At 40.9% G+C, this 18,429-nt stretch overlaps 1 protein-coding gene and 2 pseudogenes across 20 annotated transcripts in view; 2 read left to right on the top strand and 1 right to left on the bottom strand.

Moving 5' to 3' along the window:
* Positions 1 to 18,429, bottom strand: part of DEPDC5 (DEP domain containing 5, GATOR1 subcomplex subunit) — a 120,248-nt gene that overhangs the window by 101,087 nt on the left and 732 nt on the right. For 16 of the 20 annotated variants that reach the window (XR_008956989.1, XM_057305777.1, XM_048221361.2 and 13 more), the window contains exons 2-8: positions 18,007 to 18,130; positions 15,559 to 15,646; positions 15,123 to 15,169; positions 13,862 to 13,947; positions 13,105 to 13,188; positions 12,053 to 12,102; positions 4,008 to 4,077 (exon numbers count right to left, since the gene is read on the bottom strand). Coding sequence is in view for 19 of the 20 variants with exons in the window: in XM_057305777.1 (XP_057161760.1) it covers positions 4,008 to 4,077; positions 12,053 to 12,102; positions 13,105 to 13,188; positions 13,862 to 13,947; positions 15,123 to 15,169; positions 15,559 to 15,646; positions 18,007 to 18,064 (483 nt within the window). In the remaining variant the exon portion in view is untranslated. The remainder of the gene's footprint in view (positions 1 to 4,007; positions 4,078 to 12,052; positions 12,103 to 13,104; positions 13,189 to 13,861; positions 13,948 to 15,122; positions 15,170 to 15,558; positions 15,647 to 18,006; positions 18,131 to 18,429) is intronic. The other 4 variants (XM_057305779.1, XM_048221365.2, XM_057305780.1 and 1 more) reach the window with 1 other exon arrangement.
* Positions 747 to 1,025, top strand: LOC123000309 (60S ribosomal protein L37a-like; annotated as a pseudogene).
* On the top strand, positions 4,306 to 4,721 carry LOC123000308 (60S ribosomal protein L27-like; annotated as a pseudogene).

Genomic DNA, 18,429 nt, shown 5'->3' with positions numbered 1-18,429 from the left:
CCCAAGTCTTCCCCACCTCATAAATGACACCTCCATCTGTCCATCAAGCTGATCAATTCTTCTCTTTCCTTCACTCCTCATATCCAACCCATCGGCAAGTTTTGTGGACTCTACCTCAAAATGTATCTCACGTCTGCCCACATCCCTCCACTGCTACAGCTCCTACCTTAGTCTATGCCACAATCTTCTATCTTCCTGACTTGTTTCTCTGCTTCTACTCTTGCCCCACAAACAATGCTCTCCACAGAGCCAGAGTACTATGGGTGCTTATGCCACATCCTTTCTTCCTAAGTAAACGGAAGCTGATTCTATTCCAAGAGGCGAGGGACCCAATTAAAAGACTAAACCTCCTGGCTTCCTGAGTAGCTACATGTGACTAAATTGTGGTCAATAAGATGTTGACAGAAATGTCACATCCTGAAGCTGACATGGCTGGAAGCTGCATCCCTCTTGTCCTTCTTCCCTTCCTCTCTCCTCTACCTGGAATATGAATGTGGTTACAGCAGCTCCAGCTGCACCGTGGAAGCCCAGTCCTGAGGATGACAGAACAGGAAGACAAAAAGAGCCTTAGATCACCAGTAATCGTGACAGTGCCACACCAGCCAGGAATGGTCTTCCCATGGACTTCTTTCACCAGAGAAAAAAGCTGACTTTGGAGCATCAATTTGCCACTGTTACTTTGGGTTGTTCTGTTCAACAAAATCCAACTGAATGGCTCTCTGAACTTAGACCTAGTTCGTGGTGACATGGTTAGACACACCATAAAGGTCAGAATCATCGGTAAATACAGCACCCATTATGGAGTCTCCCTCATGAAAATGGTGGAGAAAAATTTAAAAAGCCAGCACACCAAGTACACATGCTCCTTCTATGGCAAAACTAAGATGAAAAGATGAGCTGTGGGCATCTGGCACCATGGTTCCTACATGAAAACAGTAGCCAGAGGTGCCTGGACCTACACCACCACTTCTGCCACCACAGTGAAGTCGGCCATCAGTGGACGAAAGGAATTCAGAGACCAGTAGAAGCTCCTCCATTTGAAACATCACTAGCCTATAATAAATAGGTTAACTTACAGTAACTACAACAACAATGAAATCCGGTTGGATGAATAAGTGATCTTTTGAAAGCATAATTCGGGAATCACTCCCCCACTTAAAACCCTTCAATGGATTTCAACTGTCCTCAGAGTAAATTCTACACTGGTTACAAGGACCTATGTGAACTGGCTGCAACCAGTCCACCTTCCCACTGACATCATTCTCCCTATTCATCTCCTATGCTTCTGCCACACTGGCCTCTCACAATTGTTTCCTCTGCTTGGAAAGCTCTTTGCCTCAACCTCCATACATTGGCTAAGTTTCACCTTTCTGGCATCTTCTCAGAGACACCTCCCTGACCACCTTTGTAAAGAAGATCTGATACTCTCTCTCACAACACTGTTTCCCTAAGAATATTTTATTTATCTCATTTGTTTACTAAGGCTACCTTCAGTTAGTCTTTCTCTTTACCGGATTAATTTCCTTTGGCGTACTCCTCATAATCCGTAATTACATTTATGGGCTGGGTGTCTACTTCCATCTGTCTCCCCATTAGGGTGTGTAAGCTCTTTACCAGGAGGAATCTCATCTGTGCTGTTCGCCCATGCGACCCCACTGAATGGGAATTCCCCACTTTGAATTCCCCTCTAGCATGAAGGATGTTCATAGGATGCCTGGGTAGCTCAGTCGGTTAAGCAGCTGCCTGCACCTCAGGTCATAATCCCAAGGTCCTGGAATCGAGTGCTGCGTCAGACTCCCTGCTAAGCAGGGACTCTCTCTCTGACAAATAAATAAATTTTTAGAACAAAGGATGTTCATGGATAATGTTCTGCACCAGTTTTGTTTTGTTTTTTTAACTAATCTCTACACCCAACATGGGGCTCGAACTCATGGCCACAAGATGAAAAGCCACATGTTCTACCAACTGAGCCAGCCAGGCACCCACCTGTACCAATTTTTTTTTTTTCAAATTAAGTGTTAAAAAAAAAAAAAGCACAGTAGCTGACACTCAGGAGGTGCTTCCATATTATTTATTAAATATGTGAATGAATGAGGTTGAAGAGATAAGCATATGCCAAATTATCATGGTTTTTGTAAGTTATGCTTAAGAGTGAATTTCTAGAGAAGTGGGGAAAAGCAAAAGAAGATCACTATAAAATCAATTTGTGCCCATTAGAGCTGCAAAAACTTTAAAAATGTAACACCTAATGTAGGAAAAAATGAAAAACAACAGGAGATTTTTATATACTGTTACTAGGAGTATTACCTGGTCCAAAGAATTTGAAAAAATAATTTGCCATTATCTTACCTATGACCCACACATTCCTAATTACAGATTACAAATATAGTATTAAGAAGGCACCTGGGGGGCACAGTTGGTTGAGTGTCTGACTCTTGGATTCGGCTGAGATCATGATCTGAGTCGTGAGATCGAGCCTTGTGTTGGGCTCCATGCTCAGCATGGAATCTGCTTGGGACTCTCTCTCGTCTCCCTCTGCACCCCCCTCCCCCGTACTCTCTCTCTCTCTCTCAAATAAATAAATAAATCTTTAAAAATATATATATATAGGGGCTCCTGGGTGGCTCAGTCAGTTAAGTGTCCAACTCTTGATTTCAGCTTAGGTCATGATCTCAGGGTTGTGAGATCAAGTCCTGCATAGGGTTCTGTGCTCAGTGGAAGTCTACTTGAGATTCTCTTCCTCTCCCTCTGCCCTCCCCCCGCTTGCACACCTGTGCTCGCTCTCTCGAATAAATAAATTTTAACACACACACATACATACGTATGTAATATTAGGCCCCAAAAAGCTAGCTAAAAAGGACTATATATTTTTTTTCACCTTAATAAAGCTCAAAAACAAGCAAAACAAATAATATACTGTTTAGGGTAAAATACATATATAATAACACTATGTAAAAAAAAACACACAAAAATAGAATTCAGATAGTAGTTACCTATAAAGGCACTGGTTCTCAACCAGAGGTAATTTTGCTCCCCCAGGGGGCACTTGGTGGTATCTGGAGACGTTTCTGGTTGTCATGACTCACAGTATCTGGTGCACAGAAGCTAGGGATGCTGCTAAACGTCCCATAATGTGTGAGACAGCACCCCCCCCCCCATCACATCACTGCTATTTTGGACCAGGTTCTTCATTCTGGACATCTGTCTTATACATTGTATCATGTTTACCAATCTTCTTCACAAAATCCTGGCTGTGACACATAAAAATGTCTTCAGACATTGCCAAAAGACCCCAGTGGAGGCAAGATCACCCACCCATTCAAACCACGGCTCTCAAAGGAGGCAGGGGATGAGAACAAGGAAGAACAGACAGGTGGTTTCACCAGCATGGGTAATGTTTACAGCTGTTCAATTTGAGTTTTTCCAACTGGAATAGAGAGCCAAAGAAGGAAATTCCTTTGCAAAAGTCTCTGTTGATGTTTACCAACTGCAGTCTTCCACTGAGTTTAACTTTTCCTATGTATTAGCAGGCATCGAAGCCCACAAGATAGACATTACATTTCCATGCTTAGACCTCTTTCAGAGGAAAAAACAAAGGGGTGCCTGGGTAGTTCAGTCAGTTAAGCCTCTGCCTTTGGCTCAGGTCATGATCCCAGGGTCCTGGAATTGAGTCCCGCATCAGGCTCCCTGCTCAGCGGGGAGTCTGCTTCTCCCTCTGCCCCTCCCTCCACTTGGGCTCGCTCTCTCTCTCTCAAAAATAAATAAAAATTAAAAAAAAAAAAAAAAAAAGAAGAGAAAACAAAGATCGACCCCAAACTGGAGAGATCCAACTGTAAAACATTAGAATTCCAGGAGTCCTTGACAATATTACAGTATTATCTACCTAGGTAAACAGTACCCATCAGGAGATTATCAAGTTTTTGCTTGTTTCTGATTTGTTTTTGGTTTCAGGACTCAGACATAATGGTATGAAGAAACAAAACCAGAAGGCATTTTATCAGTCTCACCCTGGTGTCTTCGCTGATATAACCACACATGACCTTCTCATTCTTGACCCACAGCTCACCAGCCTGTGCCCTGAAAAGATATACACACAAGGGTTATTTTAAGTCTTAAAACACAAAGAAACAGGGATGAATTCAGGGTGGCTCACTGTACTCTGATACTTATCCCCAAATGACCTGCCCAGTTACAGATTTCCAGAGTGAATGCCCTGAACAGATTACACAACATAAAGAATTCTCAGAGTGGAGCGGAAGTGCCCTTTCTTCCTTTCTGCTGTAGGCTGGAGTGGCTGGTGTTGAGATGGGCAAGTTCATCAAACCCATGAAGGTGGTGCTGGTCCTGGTCAGACGCTACTCTGGATGCAAAGCGGTCATCATGAAGAACATTGATGATGGCACCTCAGACTGTCCCTACAGCCATGGCTGCAACTGACCGCTATCCCTGCAAAGTGACAGCTTCCATGGGCAAGAAGAAAATCGCCAAGAGGTCAAAGATCAAGTCTTTTGTGAAAGTTTATAATCGCCTCATGCCCACAGAGTCGCCTCATGCCCACAAGTTCCTCTGTGGATATCCCCTTGGACGAAACTGTCATCAATGAGGATGTCTTCAGAGACCCTGCTCTAAAACGCAAGGCCTGACAAAGGGCCAAGGTCAAGTTCGAGGTGAAGTACAAGATCAGCAAGAACAAGTGGTTCTTCCAGAAGCTGCAGTTTTAGACGTTTGTCATGAAAAATTAAAAAAAAAAAAAAAAGAATTCTCAGAGCGTATTAAATTTGTATGACAGTTCTTAATCTGGGAGACCATAGGAAATATGCAAGTCCCAGGAAGGGCTTCGGGAAATCCATGAATCCTCTGAAATCACGCAAAGTTTTCTGGGCAGAAAATTATAGTTTTTGTCAAATCTCAAAAGGGTACATGTCACAAAAATAGGAAGAACTGACAAACAATTTTGCTCATCCCAGCTTTGATATGATGAGTTTCAATGGAAACAAAATCCACCTTAATATCAGGATTAGAAGACAAGCAATCAGAAGACAGGGGACAGAGTCCCTTTTCAATGGAGGCCATTCTGCTGAAAAATTTTCATGGCAACTTGGTATTGCACTTTGGGGGCTTAATGTCTTTTCCTCTGCAACTTATTAAGGGTGTAAAATGGACAGCACAGTTCAAAGAGCATGGCCTTCTGAGCTGACCAGACTTGAGTGAAACTAGTCTCGGCAGGAATCTCAGTCCTGTGTGTCCCTTAACTAGTTGAATGGCCGTGGGGAAATAACTCGGAGGCCCAGCACCTTTATCTTAAAAAAGGAAATAATGACATCCACTTTATAGAGCTGTTCGGAGAATTCAACCAGAGACTGTGGGGAAACGGTTCAAGACAGTGCTGGGATGGGCGGTGCCACAGTCAGAAGTACTAGTGGCTACTTGTATTAGCAAGAACTGTAAAATGGTAAATATTAACATAAAATGCTATCCTGGAGAGGGACGCCTGGGTGGCTCATTCGGTTAAGCGTCTGCCTTCAACTCAGGTTACGATCTCAGGGTCTTGGGATCGAGTCCTGCGTCCGGCTCCCTGCTTATCAGGAGTCTGCTTTTCCCTCTCCTCCCTGCTCATGCTCTCTCTCGCTAACTCTGTCTGTCTCTCTCTCTCAAATAAATAAAATCTTTAAAAAAAAAAATGCTATCCTGGAGAGAAAGGGGTAGCTGTTATCTGAGGACCTTGTAATCATCCCTCAACCAACCACTCAAGCCTGTCTTTCCTACCAACCCCAGCACAAATTCCTGCCTGGCCCTAAGCAATCAGTCCTCATAAAAAAGAAGAAAAGATAAAATCAAAGCAAGGAAAATGTTCTGTACCATGAGTCACAGCTCAGGCTACCTGAGAAACACTGGACAATCAGTCAGCCTTGCTGGCTCTCCCTCCTGTCTGTAAAAGAAGAAAGCTGGACCAAGCCTATGTTTTTTTAAATACGCTTCCCAACTCTGCTTTGACCAAAAGGGGTGTCTCTTGGTATTCCTTTGCCCATGCGCCTATGAGTGGACAACTGCAGCAAGCTTATCTGAGAAGGGACTTCTGTTTCTTTAACATAAGGAAGGATTCAATGTCCCCATGATCTCTGAGTTCTATTAACAGAAAGCACTCTGCATACAGGCTACTAAATACCAGATTAACCAGACCTCTAAAATGAGCTTGTGTTACCACACTAACTCACCAACTTCTGCTAGTATGTATAGACAAAGTAGTGTTATAAAATTTGGGCTTAGATTGCAGCTCCTCTACTCCCCGTGGAGGTCAAGCCTCTATCTATCTATCTATCTATCTATCTATCTATCTTTTTCCTTTCCTTTTTCTTTCTTTCTTTCAAGATTTATTTATTTATTTGACAGAGAGTGAGAGAGAGAGAGCGCACGCGCACAAGCAGGGGGAGCGGCAGGCAGAGGGACAGAGAGAAGCAGGTTCCCTGCTGAGCAAGGAGCCCAATGCAGGGCTTGATCCCAGGACCCCGCGATCATGACCTAGGCTGAAGGCAGACACTTAAACAACTGAGCCACCCAGGTGCCCCAAGCCACAATCGTTCTGAGCCAGTTTTTTAAAAATCAGTAAATGTGATTAATAAGAACCCTGCCCCAACCATCTTCTACAGCTCTTGAGAAGATCCAGTGAGATACATAGATGAGAGGACTTGGCAAACTATGAAACAGTTATCATTCCAACGTAAATGGTTCTTTATAGAACACACACACACACACACACACACACACACAGAAAATGCAATCTTGACCTTTACTCCTAAACCTAAAATCTGCCCTTACCCAAACAGGAACTGAGAATGGCCCTGAGGTAGCTTCTCTTCTCTTTTCTGCTGGTTCAAGGGAAGAAAAACTGCCATTGACAGATGCAAACACAACATCCATTATCCCCCAGGACAAAGCCGAAGAGCACACATGGCTTCCTACAAGGGGCAGAATGGCACACTGCCAAGCCCTGAGGATGAAGGTGACCTGGGGGGCACTAGCCTTTGATTTATGTAGGAACTTGGGCAGGGCACTTTCCCTCCCTTTCCAATCGAGTGAGCTGTTGGGGATTGGTGATCTCCACTATCCTTTACAACTAAATTTCATCATTCTGTGAATGCAAAAAATAAATGCAAAGTATGGTCACTGTCATTTTATCTGTATAACACACATTTGAACAACCTGAATGTCCCATAATGGCAGACAGGGTAAGTAAATTATGATGTATCCAGACCACAGAATATCATGGAACCATTAAAATCATGTTTACAAGGAGTTTTAACTTCACCACAAATGTTTATAAGCTTTTAAGTGGAAAAAAAGGATACAAAAGAGTACACAAAGTAACATCATCTGTGTAAAAATACATGCATGTACATGTATGAATGAAAATTAAACATTGAGGGGTGCCTGACTCAGACGGTAAGGCATATGACTATCGATCTCTGGGTTGTGAGTCCAAGCCCCACTTTGGGCATGGAGATTACTTAATTAAAAATAAAAAAATAAAAGGGGCGCCTGGGTGGCACAGCGGTTGGGCGTCTGCCTTCGGCTCGGGGCGTGATCCCGGCGTTGTGGGATCGAGCCCCACATCAGGCTCCTCTGCTGTGAGCCTGCTTCTTCCTCTCCCACTCCCCCTGCTTGTGTTCCCTCTCTCGCTGGCTGTCTCTATCTCTGTCGAATAAATAAATAAATAAATCTTAAAAAAATAAAAAATAAAAAAATAAAAGAAAGAAAGAGAAGAGGGGCACCTGGGAGGCTCAGCCAGTTAAGCATCTGCCTTCGGCTCAGGTCCTGATCTCAGGGTCCTGGGATAGAGCCCCGCATCGGGCTCCCTGCTCAGTGGGGAGTCTGCTTCTCTCTCTGCTTCTCCCTCTGCCCCTCACTCCTGCTCTCTCTCTCAAATAAATAAATCTTTTTAAAAAAGAAAAAAAAGAAAGAAAAAAAAGAAAAGACTGAAAGGTCACACTAAAATTTAATAGTAGTTATGTGTACATAGTTGGTTTATATTCCACTGTAAGTTTTCTTCTTCTTTTTTTTTTTTTTAGTATTTCATTTATTTATTTATTTGAGAGAGAAAGCGTGACCACAAGCATGGGGAGGGGGCAGAGGGAAAAGGAGAAGAGACTCCCTGCTGAGCTGGGAGCCTGATATGGGGCTCAATCCCAGAACCCTGGGATCAGGGCCTGAGCTGAAGGCAGAAGCTTAACTGACTGAGAGACCCAGGCACCCCAATTTTCTTCTTTATACTCTCTGTATTACCCAAATTTTCTAGAATAATTTTTTTTCAAATTATGAAAACAAAGTTTTCAGGGTTGTTTTGGGTTTTTTTTTGACAGTATATAAAATCATGTATACTGTATGGTATCAAGCCAAAAGGTAGGGAGAGGAAGACAGAATATTTTGGCAGAACGGCATCAAAATGTTAATAGTAGTTGATTCTGGGTAGTAATATTATGTTTCTTTTTCCTGCTGCTTTATTCATTTTCTCAAACTGTCTACACTGAGCAAGTACTAGATATAAAAATACTTAGCATATGCCTGATATCTAGCATGTGAAAAACAAGTGGTACTTAGTACTAATTCTACAGTTAAGAAAGACATTCTAAGAGAATGGCCACCACAGAATCAGACTCAAGTCAGAGAAGATCCCAGAAGATCCTCCACAGTACAGCAGACCTAGCAGGGTAACACCCAACAAGGGGCTTTAACTGTGACTGGTTAGACTGGCAGACACTGGTCTGTCTGCTTCTGGACAGCTGAGAAGTCAAGGCCAGAAATTATTCAGTGTTGCTCCCTCTGGAGTGCGAGTCAGAAAAAAAAATTTTTTTTTTAAATAAAAAAAGAAACCTTAGCTAGTCAGCACTCCCAAAACTATCTGGAAAAATGAGATCTCTTCATGATTAAATCAAATAGACTAGGTTTCTAAGTCCCATATTTTTAAAAAAGCAAAACACTAATTTTTAAGAGATAGGATTTTAGTGCAATATTTTTCTTTTAAAATTTTCTTTAATTTTTTTAAAAATACCAATTGTAGGGTTTAATATTTTGAAGACTACATTGGGAATTTAGAGAAAATCAAAATGTTTACCTTTGAAGGAAAAATGATGCTTCAAAGGCAAGGTCTCAAGGTAATGAAACTATCTCATACGTCCTTAAGTATTAACTAAATCTTTTGTTATGTGAGGCCCAAAGTATCTTTTTTTTTTTTTTTTAAGATTTTATTTATTTATTAGACAGAGATAGAGACAGCCAACGAGAGAGGGAACACAAGCAGGGGGAGTGGGAGAGGAAGAAGCAGGCTCCCAGTGGAGGAGCCTGATGTGGGGCTCGATCCCACAACGCAGGGATCACGCCCTGAGCCGAAGGCAGACGCTTAACCGCTGCGCCACCCAGGCGCCCATTTTTTTTCTTTTTTTAATTTGCATGCCTCCTTGTAAGAAAGAAAGTGACTTTTTTAAGTTTTATTTATTTGTGAGAGAGAGAGACAGCACAAGTAGGGGGGCAGAGAGAAGCAGACTCCCCGCTGAGCAGGGATTCCCCCCCCAGCACGTGGGGCTCGATCCCAGGACCCCAAGACCATGACCCAACCCAAAGGCAGACACCCAACCAACTGAGCCACCCTGGAACCCCAGAAAGTAACTTTTGATTCAGTGTAGGAAGACTATAAGTCTTCTGGAGAAATAGTAGAAGACTGTGGTTTACATTTAACCATGAATGAGCAAAATATTAGGACAGATCTTTAAAAGTCTAAACCTGACATTATGTCAGGGTTTTCATTTCTGTATCTGGCACCATGTGGATATGGGCACTTGCACAGAAAAACAAGAAATTTAAGAATGAAAGGTATCTGAGTGGGTTTCTAAATCAGGGCTCAGCTAACTATAGCCTGCTGGCCAAATCCAACCCACCTCCTATATTTATGCGGCTCACAACTAAGAATGGATTTTATATTTTTAAATGTTGAAAAAACCCCAAAATAACAAAAAAAATTGCAAAAGAGACCTGAGACCCATGTGGCCCAAAGTATAAACTATTTACTCTCTGGTCCTTTACAGAAAAAGATTCTAAACCAACCATTTCATTTTGCAGAGAAGTAGACTCCGAGTCTCCCTAACCTGCCCAACATCACCCCCGCTAATCACCGGCAGCGCACAAGTAGATTATAGGTTTCCTGACTCCTGGCCCACCACCTCGGAGAGACTAAGTTGTACTAGAAAGCATGAATCTAGGTTGCATTTCTTGTTTTGCTCAAGGCTTAGTCACTTCTTGGGCTGTGCTTTAAAATCTTTTACTAAGATTTCTCAAAGAATCTTGACCCTCCAACTTTTAAACCATCCCATTTTGTGGGGAAAAAAATTAATCCTTTATTCTTTCTTTACTTTAGGATCAGTAGTTCAGACTAACCAATTAGCCCTAGCCGATTATGAAATGTTCTTTACAGAAAGGATTCTGGGGGTGCCTGATGGCTCAGCAGTTAGGTGTCTGCCCTTGGCTCAGGTCATGATTCCATGAGTCCTGGGACTGAGTCCCGCATCAGGCTCCCTGCTCAGCGGGGAGTCTGCTTCTTCCCCTTCCTCTCCCTCTGTATGCTTATGTGCACACGCATTCTCTCCCTCTTTCTCAAATAAATAAATAAATAAATCGTTTGAAAGAAAGAAAGAAAGAAAGAAAGAAAGAAAGAAAGAGGGAGGGAGGGAGGGAGGGAGGAAGGAAGGAAGAAAAAAAGAAAGAAAGAAAGAAAGAAAGAAAGAAAGAAAGAAAGAGAAAGAAAGAAAGAAAGAAAGAATGAATTCTGGCTAAATAAAGGTAGGAGAAATGACTGAATTAGAAAATCACCACCTTGCAACAATCATTAATGGGTGAAACCATTAGGTGGAAAGTTGACGGGGAACTTCATAATGGGGGACCAGACTACCTCACTGGAACCCACTGGTCAATCCTAGCGCCATTAAAAGTGAGTCAACCGGGGGCGCCTGGGTGGCTCAGTTGGTTGAGTGTCCAACTATTTTTTTTTTTTAGATTTTTATCTATTTATTTGACAGAGATAGAGACAGCCAGCGAGAGAAGGAACACAAGCAGGGGGAGTGGGAGAGGAGGAAGTAGGCTCCCAGCGGAGGAGCCCGATGCGGGGGTTGATCCCAGCACTCTGGGATCACGCCCTGAACCGAAGGCAGACACTTAACGACTGAGCCACCGAGGCACCCCTGAGTGTCTGACTCTTGATTCTGGCTCAGGTCATGGTCTCAGGGTCCTGGGATCTAGCCCCACTTTGGGCTCTATGCTCAGCAGGGAGTCGACTTGAGATTCTCTCTCTCCCTCTCCCTCTGCCCCCAGTCACTTGTGTGTGAGCTCTCTCTCTAAAGTAAATAAATAAAATCTTAAAAAAAAAAAAAAGGTGAATCAACCAGATGTAAATGTGCTTGTGTTACACATAATAAATTTCAGGAAAGAAACCATTTCTTCTAAGGAAAAGGATTTGTTTTTCATTATACATGTTTTTGCAATGTTTGAAGGCTTTACTCTGTGGACATTGTGCTTTTCGAATTAAAGGGCTTTCAAAAAGTCCCTTCTCTCTTCTTTACAAACTGAAATTTAGGAATCATTTTAATAAATCAAGGGCAGTACAATATGGCTAAAAAGGCAGCAAATCAGGAACGACTGGGCTAGTCATTTTGTATCTCCAAGTATGTTTCTTACTCTGTGAAACGAGAAGGTTTGATTAAATACATTCATCTAAGGCTTCTTCTAGTTCTAAAATTATGAGGTTATACCTCCTTTGTTACAGAATACCGTGATGTGCCTTCAGCAACTTCCACTCATTTTAAAACTACTATGATGCATTGGGGTATTTTTTTGGTTTGTTGTAGCAACAACAATCTAACCTTTTATTTATTTATTTTTTACAATCTAACCCTTTAAGCTATTGTGTATTTTATTATATGGGTATCCACATGCCTCAAATGCCGAATGTAGCCCACTAGATCCTACTCCCAGGTATTAGCTGATAAGTCAAGAGTGATGTAGTATCTACCTGATGCCAGCAAATTCCACCTTCTGAGTGATATAGGCACATGTGCTGACCTAAGGAAGAAATAGAGAGACAGAGAGAGAGAAAATGAGGTTCAACAACACATCAAGGCCATAAAAGGTCACAAAGAAAGCCTCCTGCCTTTCTAATTTCTTCTAACAAACCAAGGTTCAATTAACAAGGGAGTAATAGATTTACCCCATAGGCAAACCTGCTGGGGCAGGTATAACAGTGGGTTCTGAGGAGTGTGATGAGTACAGACAATAAAAGACCAGGTGGAAAATAAGTGCCCAGCTTCACTAACACGCTTATCTCCACATACCTTTGCGTACATATCTGTATTTACATGCTCATTTAATTACACAACATTTATTTCTCATTTTAGCTCTCATTTTATAGAATGGAACCCTCCCCCATCCAATAAAAAATGAGCAAACATATTTTTCTCCTGAAAATATTCACAGTATGGAAATTCTACCTATAATTTGTTGCTTCATGATGCTCAAAATGCCCAGTAAGAAAAATTTTCAGTACCAGCTCACAATGAACTGATCATTTTAAGTGGAAAATGTTAATTCAAAATAAAGCAGGAAAATGGGAAGAGGGTACGGAAAAAGCAGTCTAACTGGGAAGCCACAAGATCTGGGTTTAAGCCCGGTGTCGACCAGTGACTATAGTTTTTTAGTCTTGGGTAATCGTTTATCCTCTCAATCTCAATTTTCACATCTATAAATGAAAGGTAATAAATACCTGTCCATGGGGAAGTGACATGAACATGTGAAAGCTAAAGTTCCATTCAAATGTAAAATAACAGTATAATTTCCCATTCGAACCAAAAATGTGGAGTAAAAATCTATAAACAAGCAAAACAAAACTCAAAAAAACAAGAGAGAATGGAAGAAGATACACAAAGGGTTTACAACAATTATCTGTGATGACGGAATTAGAAATGATTCTATACCCTTCTCCCTACTAAATCTCTACAAGGAAAATAATTATTTAATATAACAAGAAAAGTAACAGACTTTTTTTTTTTTTTTTTAATCACATCTTACCAAACTTTTCTTTAATCGCCACATATCCCCACGGCCAATATATTGATCCTTAAAGGTTAATTCCACTAGGTCAAGGGTCACATCCTAAAAGGAGTAATCAAATATATCTCTCTGCATTACTCTGCCACACTTCATCTGAAGATAATGCACACTGAGCATGGAGAAACCTCTTAGCAAGCAAGAAAACTACTGGAAGAACATTTGATAACAGAATACTGACACACAGTATTTCACGCTGCCAGAAAAGGCTTTTGAGTACAGATGATCAGACTACAACAGATGCTACAGCAGCTGGATCATGACTAAGTGCAAAGAGTAACCAAAGGAATAATTCTCTGTTTAGTCTTCATTCTGGCACATACACAGGACATTGAGCTCTGTGCTTTATTTCCCTAGATAATGTCAATGATATCTCTTAGATAATGCTTTTTACCTATTATAGCACCATTTCTCATTTCAGAAAAAAAAAAAAATGAGAACAGCTGGAGAAATTATAGTATTTTAATAGGAAATTTTACATTGAGCTTAACACATACCTATATATACAGAACCTTTTTAGGAGAACTTTTAAAGAAGAGTGAGGGCTTTAAATGCAACCTGTATAATAATACCTATAATCAAAGTGACCTATATGTGACCACATATTTAGTAGTCCAACACTATACTTAAGTAACTCACTACTTCCTTAGAGACCTAACCTTTCAGGAAGGGTTGTAATCATTCCCAAAAGATAGTCCAGTCCAGAACGAAGACATACCTTAGGGTCTACAACATTCACATAAACATCTTGATAAGGTCGCAGCCGGAACACTTGAGTCACAGTCTGGTCCACACTAATAGTTTCTGAAACGGAAGAAATCTGGATCAGTAACGTATTCTGAAAAAGCAGGTAAATATATTCTAAAATATAAATAGTCATTTGACAAGAAACACAAATGATCCTTGGCCATCGGTAAGAAACATTCTCTGCCTTCCAGCATCTTAAAGCTTAGAATGCTCTACTTTTTTAGGTGAAACAAGCATGGGAAATAATACCTAAGCCTTCAGCAATTAAAAAAATGAGAGACAGAAATGGGGGGGGGGTATAAAGAAATTAAGGAGCAACATAAAAAAATTCAAAGAACTGTGAAAATTCAGGAGACGAAGGAGACCATTTTCAGTTTAGAAAGAAAGTAGCTGAGGTAGTTAAGGGAGAAACAAACTTTCCAATGAGCCCTTACATCTTGTAAGTAAGAAACATACCAGATGGCAGGAGATGGGGTGGTGAGGGTAAGGAGGAAATTCTTAGGATTTGGGTTTTATAAAATGCTTCCACATCATACTGAATTATAAAAGTAGTGGATAGCACAATCCTTTAGAGCAAATCAGAATTTTTTTAAAGTACTATTTAAGGAATTACCTTATTTGCTATCAATTAACATTCTGGTTCCTTAAACAGCATGATACACTCATTAGAGGAAAAAAGAAAGGATCGGATCCAGAATGAGTAAGAATGGCTGTTCTGGCTTCTCCACTTACTGACGTCAAGCAAGCCAATTCACCCCAGTGAGACTAAGCTCCCTCCCTCAATCAAGAGTTGTGTGGGAAGATAAAAAGAGACATTACAAAAAGCTCCCAGTATGGTGCCTTGCATTTGTGACAGGTAATCATCAATATGTTTCTTCATCCTCCCTCACCCAGAGTAGGCACTTAACAAACATCTTGTGAAAAAATACAATATTTAGGAAAGCATGCTTTGCCAACATTTTTTTTCTGAGTTAAGTATAAAGCTTCACCTAGTCAGGTTAACTTTCCTCCTGACAATAAACATGGTTTCTTCAGTGCCCTCAGGATGCTGACAAATGAGATTCCTTGGCAGTTTTGATCTGACAATTTTTTTAGGGGAACACATTTTGACAAGGAAAGAACTACTATGCCCTCATTCCCTGAGATTATGAAGAGACATTCCTTACAGTTTGTGGAACAGTTTCTCTAAGTGTAAAAATAAAAACCTTAGTGAAGAGAGATGGAATTCTTACCTTTCTGTAGATCTTCCTTAAGTGACTTGACCTGCAAAAGCAGAGGGCTGGGGGAGAAAGCAACAAAGAGATGGGATGCTGTAATTAACCAGCTTTCTTCACCCCCTACAAAAGGCAAACAGATCCCTCTGGATATATTGTAACCTACCGCACAACAAGGCAAGGGAAGTTCTCTTAGAAACAAAGAAACTCTGCACTTGCCCTCCAGGAAATAGCTAAATGTTACATAATTTTTCACAGAGTTGTCATCTTGACTTTAAAAAAAACAAAAAGAATAGGCTACTTTTTAGATTATTGATTTATCAAATCCTGAGGGCAGGAACAGTTTTATGTAAAGGCTACGGCTGTCTTGCCCTGCCCTGCAAGTCCCTTAAACAAAATATTTGGAAACAGTAGGCTGCCCAGTTAGTTCCCTTGATCCTAATGAGATGTTTACCTGTATTCATCATTGGGGTGAGCAATCTCCACAATGTCTCCAAGCTTGATGTGAGGAAACACTTTAGGGTTCATGACTAGCTCATCATCTGAAAGACAATTCAGCAATCTCAAGCAGAAAACAGACTCACTTGGGCGACAGGCTGTGGTATACATTCTCATGTCGGGTGCTCATGACCTCATTAGGTTAGTATTACTACCCCAAATTGTAGATGAGGTTCCATTTTAAATTGCAATACAGAGGAACTAAAGGATTCACACAAATAAAGCTAGTGAGTAACTGAGTTGGGCAGTGTTGGGGACCTTTGTCTTCAGAGCCCAACCTCTTTCTACTACCACCCCACTGACCCCAGGGAAAAAGCAGCCCTTGCTCTCTGGAACTTAAACCTCTGGGATTAACATTTTACTCCCTCGAATTATCACACACCTGGCATACAGCAGGAACAAAACAGACTGAGTCCCACAAATACAGCACAATCCCTGATATTTATACAGTGTTCAAAGAATTTCCAAAAATACTGCCCTAATGTGATCCTCACAGTAAATCTTTGGATCTAACAGAAGTGAAGAAATGACCTAGGTGATAAAGTGAATTGCCTAAGGCTAAACAGCTAATAACAGCACAGCCAGGACTGATTACTAGCTCAGGGTTCCTTCCGCCTAAAGCCCACCACCTCTCCTATGTCATAAACAAACAAACCCGACAACCCAAGTAAAATGCCCTAGATTTTGGATGGCAGCACTTGATCAGGGAAAAACTTTGGATACCAGTTCACATTAGGGTCCAATGAGACTCTTAAAATATAGGGAGGACATAGTTTCATATGTTTATCTACCCCCCACCTCCAACCTCACTGAGGGTGGGGAGAGCCCTTTCATATATAACAAACTCAGAACCATAAAGAGGGAGTGATTTTTTTGTTGTTGTTTTAATTTTGAGGGAAAGACACAAACTTTAATTATGCTAAAACCATGACAAATAAGTATATCTAAATTTCAAATATAATCAGACCCAACAAAAATTCAGCCTAGGAAAGCAAAGCACTGGGTTAATCCCAAACTTTATTTGGTATATTGCTTCCATAGGCAGTTTTATGCCAAATCCTCTATGATGCCTTCCCCTAACTTCCATAGTCTGAATTAAACTCCCTGAACACAAATGTTTCATTTTACCATTTCCTTTTTGCATATCTGTCTCACCAAGCTAAAAGTTCCTCAGGGAAAAGGGACATTGTCATATTCATAACCTTTATGTTTAGCACAGATATGCACCTAATTTTGTTTGATGTGTTTTTATTTATAGTCCTGCAGGAGACAGGGTATAGCACCTAGCTGTCTTTGTTTTATACACATGAAAAAGTAGACTCATATACATTATATATACACTGTATATACTATAACTTTGTATCCTTCAGTCTGTCAAAAGTTATTTCTGTTGTCTACTCAGTTTAACCCCACAAATGTTCAGGCAGCATCAACCACATACAATTTCTAGTATTAACAACAGACTGTGCATTTTACCAGAAATTGTGTTTTAAATACAGCAATGCCTGGTATATCCTTGTCCTGGTAATTATAAAGGTTACATTACTGAGCGGCACTGAGCCTGGAACTCTACTAAATACATACAACATTTTACTCAATCTTCACAAACTTTATGGTATCAAAACTAGTGTTTTCCCTTTTGGGGAGTCCTTACCCTTAGGAGGATTACACGTATACAAGAGCAAATGCATAGTAAAATACAATTTTAAAAAGACTCATTGTGTTGTTAATTCCAATTTCTAAAGCAAGTAAGGATGTTGGGACAAAAAGGAAAACTACCTTACCAAAAAAAAAAAAAAAATCGTATTACTAACCGCCATCCTATTCTGATTTATAGACTCAAGGTACTAAGAAAAACAAAGAAACTGTTCTAATGTGCTTGAAGTTGTAGATAAGGTAAACTAGAGGCTTGCCTGAGGTCACAGGGAAAGTTAGAAGCAGAGCTGAAAAATCTGGTTTAGTACAGAATAGTATGCTTTGTCCTGCCCCTCCTCACTATGCCTCCGAGCCTGGAAAGGTTCATGCTTTGATCATACCTGTCTAATGTGTATCTACTACTGCTCTCATTTAATGTAAGTTTCTTTTATCTGCCAAACCAGTGCAGACTTGGATTTTATAAGACGTATGCAATAAATATGTAATATAAAATACAAATAAATGAAGGGTAGTAGACTGACAACATTCACAATGTTCCTTAAAAGTCAGAATACAAATGCTTTTAGCAGGGGCCTGTGCTCTCTGGTGCTACTGCCCTCCCTGTAACTATATTATACTTGCCGCTTCACTCACTTAAGTTGCCTCCAGCCTCTGTTATCACGTGAGTCAGTGTGTCATTTTCAAGGCACTGGACACACCAAGAACCTCAGCCAACTTACACAACCCCCGAAGACCAATCAATACTGACCACTGCCCCCAAAGCCCTTCTTGTGGATGACGAGTTTGTAGACCTTTGTTGTTCTCATTTTGTACTGTTGTTTCCTTCAGCTGATCCAAGCTTGGGGGAGAGAAGTCATCTTGCCTCTCTGCCACTGAAACACAAAAAGGCTAGAATGTCAGACTTTTCCTTTCAACTGCTCTTTGATTTTAGGCCACTGAATATACTGGTATTGTTCAGAGGAGAGGTGGCACCAAGCCTTGGATGAAATTGCTCCTCCAATTACAAGGAGGGTTAGAGGACAAAACAGAATCTGGGAATTAAGGGGAATTCGGGCCAGGGTCTAGTCTAACCTCCAAGAAGATATTCTATCACACCCTAAAGGGAAAACCTGTAGTGAACTTGGATGAAATCGCTCCTCCAATTACAAGGAGGGTTAGAGGACAAAACAGA

Source organism: Ursus arctos, unplaced genomic scaffold (assembly GCF_023065955.2).
Source record: "Ursus arctos isolate Adak ecotype North America unplaced genomic scaffold, UrsArc2.0 scaffold_34, whole genome shotgun sequence".
NCBI lineage: Eukaryota > Metazoa > Chordata > Mammalia > Carnivora > Ursidae > Ursus > Ursus arctos.
This window is presented reverse-complemented; position numbering and strand designations above follow the sequence as displayed.